A 12146-nucleotide genomic window follows, 5' to 3' on the forward strand; every position below is an offset into this window, starting at 1 on the left:
CCAACGATAATAACGATGGTTGGGAAGAAAATGAGTGGAGATGATGGTCTATTGAGTAAGATGTGCGTGTCACTGAAAATAATCAAGGAGCCAGCCCCTAGGACCCGCGGGTTCGGGTTGTGGAAGACGGTCCGGCCAAAGAGCGTCGAGCGGGTCAAACGTCGGCGACATCAGCGGCGCCATGGATCGCATCAGGTCAAACGCCGACGACATTTGCGGCACGTATGCCAATCCTTCCTACTCAAGTGAGGCCCCTCTCTGCAGCCCTAGTTCATGTTCCCCTACTTCCTTCCTTGCATGTTCCTTCCACCCCCACACACAATCTTTCGTAGTTTTTTTAGAACACACGTCGTTGCTTCCTTCCTTGCGGTCCATCCCTCTTTGCAGCCCTAGAATTCATGTTCTTACTTCCTTCCTTGCATGTTCCTTTCAGCACACACACAGAATCCTTCCTAGTCAAGTTAATTCTTTTAGCCCATATGTCAGCACACATGTCCCTCTTTGCATGGTGCAACACATCCAGAATCCATCCTTCCTTTCAACGTTTTGATCACCCTCTGGTCTGTTGTCATCTTTCTTTTTTGTAGGTGTCTTGTTGATATTACAACGAACTTTGCTAATCTATATAAACTGGTGGGAATCGTCTTAAAGAAGTGAGATGAGATTATTTCACATGAAATGTCGATGCTTTGCAGCCTATTGGATTAGAGATTACATTTTTCTTATGTGGCTTGGGGCCCAGAAAAGGCCTAGCAACAGTTATTTGATGGTCAAATAGGCCCAGCGATTTGATTAAAAAAAGGCCATGCAAGTAACCTTTAGTACTATTTAGAAAGGAATTATTTCTACTAATGAACATGTGATTTCTCAGCTGGTTGACTCAGGTAAGTCAGCCATAAGAGGTTAGGGGTTTAAATATTCCGTTTGGCATATATTTTCCCCATGATTTTACGGCGCGCCGGCGAGGACTGCGGATTGAATATTAAAAAGTACAAGGACTTTTTTTTTTTGCAAAAATGCCGCGACGATTAGGCGGCAAAAACGGTCAGTGCTTTATTGTTAGATAAAGATTTTGGACTATGGCAAATTTATTGTTTACACCATGGCAATTTTATTCAACAAACCATGGTAAACAAAATTGGATAGCATGGCAATTATTATTGAGCATACCATCAGAAACTTCTTTGGATATTCCATGGCAAAATATTTGAAGATACCATGGCAATCATCTATTTATGAAACGTTTTTTTTTGTTAAATCTGGCTATGTGATGACAACAACAAAAAATTCAAAAATTGTCATGCTTTTTTGAGAAACAATTTCTCCTTTTGATTTGCCATGATTTATTAGAGGATGCATTTTTATAGAGGTCGCCCACCATAGCGAATAAATCGTTAGCTAGAGGCAACTCAATCCTCACTTGATAGAATTTCCCCATCAGACGGCAACAGGGCAGTTTACCCATAAAAACTTTCCCTTCTTAGAAAAGGAAAATCCCAACATTTCCCTTAGCATAATAACTGCTTCCGATACCATTGCCTTGCCAGAAGGGACTCGCCCCCCCCCCCCCCCCCCCCCCCTTCCCTCCCGGACGCCCACCCCCAACCAATCCTCCCCCGATGGACGCCGTCGCGTTCCCGCCGCCTCCGGCCCCCTTCCTCGACGACGACTTCGATTTCGGGGACTTCGCTTTCGCCCCCGCTGCGCCCCAGCCTGCACCTCCGGCTCCGCAGCCGGCTACTTTCGCAGCCTTCGACGACGACTGGGGCGACTTTGTGGCGAGCTCCCTCGAATTCAGCCCGGATGGCCTGTCCGCACCCGCCATACCGCCTACGGGCAAGCCAGCCGCCGGCGCCTGGGAGAAGCCCCGGGGCCCGCTCCCCTTATCCCTGTTTGGAGCCGATGACAAGGAGGAGGAGGAGAAGGATGAAGTGCCTGTCGGGCCGCCGCCGCCCACGTCCACGGTGCACCAGCGGCCACCGTCGTTCGGATCCAAAGCCTCGAGCCCCGCGGATCTCAAGGACCTCATCGTCGGCCTCTACGGATCTCAGCCTCCGCCTACCCCCGACGCACCACAGCCGGGTGCGCTGGAGGAGGTGGACGATGACGGGTTTGGAGATGACGGTTGGGAATTCAAGGCCGCGCCCTCCTCTGATGCCGGCCAGGATGGAGCCGGACAAGCGGACGGAGGTGGAATTGAGGTAAGCTTATGATTTGTTCCTGTAGTGATCCCTTCCCTTCATAGCTGTCTTTGTAAATTTTCATGAGATTTTGACATCAACGTGATCTGAAACTATTGCATCAGCTGGACAGCCGACCTGATAAATGTATTTGGTAAAGAGAGTAAGCTAGCTTGTGAAGTAGGGCATGTGCGGGATGCTTATTTCTTACTAATTTGCTGCTAGCGACCAAAGCTAACCCACTGTAGAAAATCCGTTGCTAAGCCCCGGCCGGAACTGTAACCTAAGAGCTAATCAAATACAATAAATCACATGAGTGTGGCAATTCAGTAAAACAATCAGACTACTTCAAGGGGTAATATTCTATCCCATGTAAACTGTCCGTCCGGGGAATAAAGTGTAACTAGTACTCCCTCCATTCCAAATTATAAGATGTTCTAACTTTCTTCTGAATCAGATGTATATAGACACGTTTTAGTGTGTTTGTTCACTCATTTCAGTAAGTATGTAGTCCATATTGAAATATCCAAAACATCTTATAATTAGGAACGGAGGTGCATAAAGCTCTAACTCACACCTTCATGGTTATAGTTTTAGACTTGGACATTAATTCAGTGTTGTATATATTTCCTAGTAAAAATGGAGGTCATGCTTGCCATGAGTCGTCTCATTTTATTTAATACTACGAACATATACCTCTTAAGGCTCTGACGATATCTTTAGCCACCTTGTTGCCAGTTTTTTTTCTAGACTTTATTTCCCTTCTCCTGATCTGGTTCGATATAAATCTTTTCATACTCTCAGGGTATGCCAAAATCATTGGGCAGCGACCAGAAAGATTGGTCACTATTTACTGGTGTCAATAATGAACTGAACCTCCAGACTACAGATCATGTCAGAAATCATGAGTCCACAGGACAAAGTGTGAAGACCTTCAGCTATTCTCCAGATAATAGTTCATCCATACTCAACTTGTACAAAGAATCTAAATTTGTCGATGCTGTTCACGTTCCTCAAAGTTGTTCCGAAAGTGTAGTCAGCTCTTCTGATATGTTCTCTAGCAATGAAGTGGTGAGTATTTCATGGTATTTTAAGTTACCAGTGGATAGCATTCATTTATTTTGATGTGTGCTAATGATCAGTGATCAGAACTCTTCGTTTGGAACAGATGAAAACCATTCCATTAAATCAGGAAGCGACAATATTTTGGTTGATTTCTACCATAAGCTGAGAGAAGAATCCATGGCAATGATATTCCGGTATAATAAGGATATTAAGGTCAATCACTGCTCATTACATTTAGTACATACATCTTTGGTATTTTTACCATTTGTCATTCAGTAATTATTAGTATGGTATCAGGAGGCCCAGAAGAGTTCTGCACATTCTGATGGAAACAAAAAAGAGACAGCAATTGAAAGGGAGATCCAGGTATGCACTACTTATGTTTTTCTATATTAGCTTTGTCTTGGTGAATTTAATATATGTTGTCTTATGTGCTGCAGATAAATCATTATTTGGCCTAAATATTGAACTAATCCATTTTTCACAATTTCCAGGAAATCTGGGAGAAACTACGAGATTCTTCGCTGGCAGAAGGATTTCGCATTGAGGAACAGCCTTCGAGGGATGAGAGTATTTCTGGATTGCTTAACAGTACCAAAGAGGAACACATAAAGGATTTTGAGCAGCACTATCATTTAGCAGAGAAAATAGCACTGGTATGTATCATCCTTGCTCCTCAGCGATATGTAATTATCTGCTCGTTATCAATACATCTTAGTAAGGACTAAGAACTCATCCTACTGTTATCAGCGAAAAAGACTGGCACAGATCATTCTTTTCGCCTTGTGTTTTTCTTTTCTTTTTTTAAACTGAAAACTGTAGGGGAGGGGCTCCGACAGTAAAATCAAGATCAGTACACTTGATTCTCTTTGTTGGACGTCCTTCATTGTTGTGTATACAGTAATAATGGAAGGTGAAAAATGATTTGAGTAGTGCTTTCTTTGAACAGTTCTGTAATCCACACCATTCTTACCCTCTGAAGCGATATATAGATTAGATGTAATTATTTTTGTTGCTTTAGTATAGAATTATGTGCAGCTGATCTTGCTGTCTACCATGTTACCATCTGCTTCTTGTTCGGTCATGATTTGATCTTTGTTTGGGTTATTAATCCAATACTTGAATATAGGCACAGCATGACATGAGTTTGGCAGTTGAACTTTACAAGCATAGTGTGTCAACCCTACATACCTTGGGACTAGCATCCAAAGAGGAGCAATGCGATTATGTCGTCGCATGGTACAGTATGTTTCTTTCCTGTGCTCAGGAACTGCAGCATGGAGCAGTGCTTTGGCAAGAATCTTGTCATCTGAAAGTCCATGATCTAGTAATTTCTGAAGGTACAGATGTTTCGATCAATTTGTGGCACTTTTATCATTTGTGTTCAAAGGTAGAATATTAACCATAAATCTGGTATTTGTTGATTGTATAGGTGCAAATTGGTTTGTTGCTCTTGGGGAGATCTACAGAGTTGCACACCTCTTGCATTTGTCATTGCAGTATTTCAAGCCTTGGGTTCTTGCGGATCCCGGGATGTTTAGTAAAATGTTGGCTTGTTGGGACAGCTGCATTAATGCATGGACTAGTGGTTTAGAAACAGCTCTTAAAACAGTTGTTGACAGCGATCACTTAGCTGCACCCGCTGGTAAAGCTCTTCTGGAGTCCATCGTCAGTATTAATGAACTTGAGCTGGCCAATTTTGAACGTTGTCTTGCCAACAACGAGTTGACATGCCGACTAACACTCCTGCCAACTGGTCTTTTACAAGGTAATACATTCTTGCCAGGAAGGGAAACTTCAGCTATATTATAAGATGCCTCACTCTGCTGACTAATTAGTTACTTTTTCTTCACATAATGCAGGAGGGAAAGTGGTTGTGTGGAACGGTAATCACTATTTTGTTAAAGTTGCCAATTTTTGGGCAAATCGGGTATCTTCCGATCCTCCTCGGCTTTCACTCGTTCATATCTCTTCAATGGACGGTACAAGCAATAGCTGCCTGCCTTTTTGAGTAACCTGTCCACAAATTCGCGATGTTCTTAGAGGATGAAACTTGTGAGTAAATCCAGTGGAAGCATCACAATCTCTCTTTACCAAAACTTATTCATGAGGTTGCGTCGCAGTACAACAATAGTGTAAAGCATCTCGTTGATCTGTGCAACACGGCGGCTGCTTCAATCCATGGAGACTACGCTCCAATACTGGTCAAAGGCCATTCTTTTGTACAAGTAATATGTTTCACCATTCTTTCCGTAGATGACGGGTATCTTTCTACAGTTACCATGTATATTGTATTTAAGCTGGAGTACACTGCAACAGTTCAAGTGCACAAGCAGCCGAATCCGCTGCGATGGCACAAACTTGCTGATTGTCAACTTCAAATTTTGGTATAAACTGAGGGGGAGGCTATATTGATTTGGTCCTGCCAGTTCTAGATTTATATATAGATCATGTTTTGATATATATTTTCAGGGCAAAATCATGTTTTGATTTTGACAGGCGGCCACGAGCCCACAGGTTTCACCTCTTAGAGCATTTACAACCACAATGGGCTAATTGGATCCCTTATATGTTCGGACTGGGTTATATGCCCGGGTAGGGTATGCAAGTATGCAACTACACCCCTCAAAATGTTCAGATCGTGATTAGACATTTCATCAAGTACTCCCTCTATAACCTTTGTAAAGAAATATAAGAGCATTTATTCCACAACCGGCACACTCGTTGGCTGCATGAACTAGCACGCGCGTGGCAGGGCTGCGGCCAACCAGCGACGGCGTCAATCGTAGCGCGAGATTCAGGGGCAGGGCTGCGGCCAACCAGCGACGGCGTCAGTCGTAGCCGCGAGATTCAGGGGCAGGGCTGCGAGAGGCGGGGCCTTTTCCCTTTGAACGAACTTTGTCACAAAATGAATTCGACGTGAAAGTATTTCATGATCTGACCCTTTTAGCAATGCCACAGCCCGCGGCGTTTCTGCCCAACATAGAAACGCCGAGGTAGCTAGCGTTTCTGATTAAAGAAGAAACGCCGAGCTAGCTAACGTTGTGGACCAGGTAAGAAACGCCGAAGGCGCTGGCGTTGGCGTTGCTACCCATCATTGGAACGCCCATGACTATGGCGTTGCTACCCTTTTTCATGTGCATGTGGAATGTGGATGAACAGCCTAATTAATAAGGCTAATTAATTATGACCAAAGAAGGGCAACAATGCCATGGTTCCTTGGCGTTTCTATGATGGCCAGAAACGCCAGCGCCTTCGGCGTTTCTTACCTGGTCCACGACGCTAGTTAGCTCGGCGTTTCTTATTTGATCAGAAACGCTAGCTACCTTGGCGTTTCTATGTTGGGCAGAAACGCCGCGGGCTGTGGCGTTGTTAAAAGAGTCAGATAGTGAAATACTTTCACGTCGAGTTTATTTTGTGACAAAGTTCGTTCAAAGGGTCAGAATAGTGATTTCGGCCGAGAGGCGGAGGGAACGTTGTAGGTGAGCAGGGACGCTAGGTCACTGACTATAGCCTTGTGCTCTATCCTCGTTCAAAACGAGAGAGGAAAAAAAAGAATTTGTGGCTGTAGGTAGGACCTGGTTGGTTGAGATGTGGGCTGACGTGGTGGACGTGTCCATGTGCTGAACAATCCAGACATATGAAGGGAAATGGAGGGTCATGTCTAGGTGCCGGACAACCCGTACATATAAGGGATATGAAGGGTCTGGTTGGGTGGACATTTTTCTTCTTTCTCTTAAGGGAAATGAAGGATCCGGTTGGGCGGGCATTTTTCTTCTTTCTCTTGTCTAGGTTGTTTACCTGGATATATATTGGGAGAGTGGGGTCCGGTTGTAGATGCTTTTAGAGCATCTATAGCTCTTTCCTATTATTCTTTAATCCTTCAAAAAAGGTCTGGGGATTCATTCTCAAGGAGCCATTCCGCAAAATCTATAGAAAACATTTGGTTTGTGCCACTATCTAGCTCGGGTATTCGAGACTACTACTGAAACTTCAAATTTAGTAGTGTCTCTACCGTTTGTGAAGAAATTAGCTATATGCCCTTGTGTGTCGTTTGCTTAAATTACCGTCAGGTTGCGGTCTTCATTGACCTGTTTTCTTGTCTTTGGGACTCATCACTTCGCCACATCAACTGTAGTGGCGAGAGACTCTTTTGACCCTTTGGGACCCACCACTTTGTTATGTCTTCATCAATGGAGAGAGGGGACTCATTGACCCTTTGAACCCACCAATCAATGTGTGTCAAAAGAAAACAATGGGATCCCTGAAAAAACATCCAGTCCATTGCGCTCAATGCCTCTCCACTAACACCTTACCCCCCCCCCACCTTTCCACCCTTCCAAGAACACCCCTCCCCCCTCCCCTGGCCATCTTCAGCAATGGAGCCAGCCGAGCAAGAGAGGGTTGTATGGGCTCGCTAGGTGAGTGTCATGTTTCTGATGTGCGGATGGCTGCAACAAGAGATGAGCGCCACCTTTCATTGTGAGGCTTATGCTGCAGTTCGTGTCGTTAATGCCTAAGGAGCGTGTTCGCTACAGTCCAAGGAGAGCCACGCAGGCGAGGAGTGTGTTCGCTAGAGTTGATTAGTCCCTTTAGTGATCCAGTAAGGGAGCAGAAAGGATTCTCGCCTTTTCCCCCAGAAGTGACCCTGAGTTATCGAACCCACGAGAGGACGGTACTCTTTAAGTCAAGGGTTTCTAATAAGCTTTTGCAAGAGAACTAAATTCCATCTTTTAACCGGATCAGAATCAAGCTGACACTAGAAACACTTATAATAAAAATAGGCATGGGTATGAGGACTTATGCTTACAACCATATATTTGTGTCGGGATCATTATGCTCTTACTTTGTGCCCTTTAAGTCATCCATTGAGATGTGCTTGCTACGTATCAAAGTGAAGGATTTGCCCAAATTACGTCTTAACCGGCACACATCCTGCATCAAGAGTCAGTTGTCCAACCGAATGCCCTATCCGTCGCGCAGGGTTGCCCCAATAATTAAGATAGCAATAATCAGACAAAAGCATTGAATATTTAATGACTACACCTCTTGAATCCCTAGAGATAGAATCTGTGTTACTGCACTAAACCTTTATGTCATTGGTGTTCAGAATAACACATCACAGTCTCCCTACCCTTAGCTCCTTCGTGACTCGCTCTCCATGGTCCTAGGTACCTGCAGGGATGAAGAACATGAACGAGAAGAGTAGACAAGTACGAAACAAGTACTGCTGCAGAGACTTCCTATACAAACGGTTTTTACCGCCTTTTCATGTCAGAGTTTTAAACCATCGCCTTGCCTGTGTGTGTGATAAGGTGGGGGTGTTCTTCCCACACGACCCAGAAACCGTCGGTGATAGGTCCTCCGGTCATACACGGCAAAAAGAGCTTATGTGCGATCGGGTGAGTCATCGCAGACAATTATACATGCCCAATCGTTTCCATTTGTATGTACATCCCACATAGCGAATCCCAGACAAACATTTCCGTTAGTATGTACATCACACACAATTTTTATGTGGAAACATTTGCGCAAGATGGCCTAATGCAAACATTTGTCGAGCGAAAGTTGTGTGTGATTATTCATTGATCGAACACGCCTACTTTCTAGAAATTGTGTGGGTTGTTTGAGTTCATCGCCTACGATGTTGTGTGGGAAGCCGTCTGCAATACAAAAACCTAATAAGCAGGCTAATTGGCATATTATTGATAATCCATTTAGTAATCAGATTGAAAACACACCATATATTTCATATCCGTATTACGGCAACCAGGATTTCATAATTGAATTACATCAGAGTACAACATTAGATAGCTTCAACACTCAGTTACACCATATAGGCATATTGCTAGCTACGCCATTACACAACAACACCAAGTTTCACATGCAACATCCAAAACCTTTCGAAAGTAGCATCATACACGGTAAATAGACATATGAATCTCAACTGGAAAACTGCTGAAGCGGAAGGCGGATATTGGGCCTTCAGTGATGTTTAATGTCCTTGCAACTTTAGGCCAATGAATGTGGATAATTGCCCGTCCAACCTTCGTCCTATTGAGGAAGACTTCAGTATTGTACCGTGGGTGTTGAATGAATACCTTCCTCGCCTCTTGACCAAGCAGGTGGTTTAAGAGGTAATCATCGGTGAACTGCTTTGAAAAGGACTGAAAACAAAGATAAGCATAGATATTTGTTCTAAATTTTGAAATGGCGCATAGGAAAAAAAACAAGGTAAACGAGTTAGTACCATCCTATAGTTGACTGATGTCTTCTTCATTGTGCAAACAAAGATCTTGCTGTTATTCGTTAGTAGTTTCTTTATCCTAATAATATTTCTGAGTTTCTTAACTTGACTGAAATTCATGATCATCTCATTTCCCTATATGCAAAATGGGTCGAATAGTGGGTCTAAACCTCTGACAGTAGGACCTACATATGCAAGACCAAATTGTTTAAAACATAAATATTAGAATGGTTTGTGCAATTGCACAATAATGAGCTATTAGCCAAAGGACCATGCATGTGCAAGCCTCGATGGTAAACCTTAGTGCCTCACATTGTTTCCCTGCAACACATATAACGCAAATATTGACTAGGTTATGTGAGAGTTGGCATACTATCAATAGAATATGTTAATGAAAATAAAAAATTACAGATCCAACAAATTAATTCGAGCCGCATGGAAAAGCCAGTTAACCAAACCAAGCATGCAAACAACTTGGAAATATAGCAATTGTATATGTTTCTCATGTATTTAGTACATCCAAATTTGATTTATTTCTCACATGCATAACAATATAAAATTGCACCCACAACAAATAAACATCACATTGCATAATTGAACCAAACAGTTAACTGGACACCACAACAAATGAACCAAATAGTTAACTGAGCACCACATCGCAGAATAGAACATAGAGTAGAAGATCACACAGTTAATCAAACCAAGCATGCTTAAGAACTACTAGTAAATATAGCAATTGTTGAACCAAACTGCTAACTTAACATCACATTTCAGAAGATCAGATTGCATATTAACATTACAGAGGACAATTCACTAGAAGGCACTGGCGGTGGCCACGAGAAAACACCACGAACTGTCGTTTAAAGTAGCCAACCGCGTGGCAGCGTCCGCGTGCGAGGCGTCGATGGTGGCCTCGACGGAGAGGTGCTCCTCCAAGATCTGGCGGTCGGCACGCATGACAGCCATCGCGACCTCATCCACACATGCGGTCGCGATTCACCTCTCCACTGCCAGATGCTCCTTGAGCTCCTAGCTATATTGCGTGCAAAATGGATATGGGCGGCACTTGTTTGAAGGATGGGGCAGTGATTTTGGTGGAACGTGCCGCACCGGCGGTTAGGGCATGTGGGATGGAGAAGGAGGATGATGGGAGTGGGGTGTGGATTACCTGACTATATCGACGAGGCCGCACCATAGGAAGGAGCGTCGCCGACGAGGAGGCGGCGCTGCAAGCAAGTAGTAAAGGTTTGAACTTGGACAGGAAGGAGAAAACAATGGAAATGTGGCTTTTAGTCAGGGGAGGGGCGAGGAGCTAGATATTTCCGCAGTTGCTGAAAACTTTCGCTCGGTGCAGCGAAAAACTAGCACGCAAATGTGGTTGATGTGCGGGTGATGGACTGTAGGCGACGAAGTTTCCGGCGTAAGCCATACACGAGGGTGCCCCAAGATATTTTATACTGCATCGCACACAATTCTTACTACTAAACTATTTGTGGTGTACTTAATTTTTTTCATTTTGATTTGAAAGACAAAATGGGGTCATGGTGGGAAAGGACGGTGTCTGAATTGCTAGAACATCTATCTGCAATGAACATGCAACTATAGGAGTGTTGTGTTAAAATTTGGAATTATTCAGGGTTCGTTTGCCTCCTTTATACATTAATTGAGTTTCTAGGCATTTAGTGTGCATAATTCAAATTTGAACTACATGCACATGCTCCAATGCACCAAAATGGGTTGAAAAATTATATAGGTGCCCTTGGGTTAATGTTTAGGCCTCATGCAAGAAATGGTAATGAATTTCAAACATCTGGGTGTCGTGACTCGGGTGGAAACATTGATCAACTTGGTTTTAAAATTCCTATAAATTCAAAACTCACCTGAAAATCATGAAACTTGGCATGTTGTAAAGGCATGGCACCAACATGCTGTGGTAAAAATATTGGGACAAGTTTTGGTATAAGCTTCTGCTACTAGTGAGTTGTGATACGTCTCCATCATATCTACTTTTCCAAACTCTTTTGCCCTTGTTTTGGACCCTAATTTTCATAATTTGAATGGAACTAACCAGGAATGACGTTGTTTTCAGCAGAATTGCCATGGTGTTATTTTTGTGTAGAAATCAAAGTTCTCGGATTGACCTGAAAATTTACAAAGAATATTTTTGGAATATATAAAAATACCGGTGGAAAAAGATACCAGATGGGGGCCACCCTAGAGCCACAAGCTCTAGGGGCGCGCCTCCTAGGCTTGTGGGGCCCCTGGAGCTCCGACAACCCTAACTCCAACTCCATATGTACCTATTCACAAAGAAAAAATCAGAGAGAAGGATTCATCACGTTTTATGATACGGAGCCACCGCCACCTCCTGATCTTCATCGGGAGGGTTGATCTGGAGTCCGTTCGGGGCTCCAGAGGATGGAAATCGACACCATCGTCATCATCAACCTTCCTCCATCATCAATTTCATGATGCTCACCGTTGGGAGTGAGTAATTCCTTTGTAGGCTTGCTGGACGGTGATGGGTTGGATGAGATTTATCATGTAATTGAGTTAATTTTGTTAGGGTTTGATCCCTAGTATCCACTATGTTGTGAGATTGATGTTGCTATGACTTTGCTATGCTTAATGCTTGTCACTAGGGCCCGAGTGCC

The 12146-nt window shown here is 43.6% G+C and overlaps 1 protein-coding gene across 1 annotated transcript; it reads left to right on the plus strand.

Annotated features, from left to right (window-relative positions):
* The first annotated feature begins 1583 nt into the window (after positions 1–1583).
* LOC123103052 (uncharacterized) lies at positions 1584–5654 on the plus strand. The gene is made up of 8 exons (XM_044524541.1): positions 1584–2201; positions 2985–3251; positions 3330–3458; positions 3543–3611; positions 3740–3901; positions 4375–4585; positions 4678–5013; positions 5108–5654. Exons 1-8 carry the CDS (start codon positions 1620–1622, stop codon positions 5254–5256), a joined length of 1905 nt encoding a protein of 634 aa, XP_044380476.1. The 5' UTR covers positions 1584–1619; the 3' UTR covers positions 5257–5654.
* Positions 5655–12146: the final 6492 nt, after the last annotated feature.

The sequence above is a fragment of the Triticum aestivum genome, chromosome 5A (genome assembly GCF_018294505.1).
Source record: "Triticum aestivum cultivar Chinese Spring chromosome 5A, IWGSC CS RefSeq v2.1, whole genome shotgun sequence".
Classification (NCBI taxonomy): Eukaryota; Viridiplantae; Streptophyta; class Magnoliopsida; order Poales; family Poaceae; genus Triticum; species Triticum aestivum.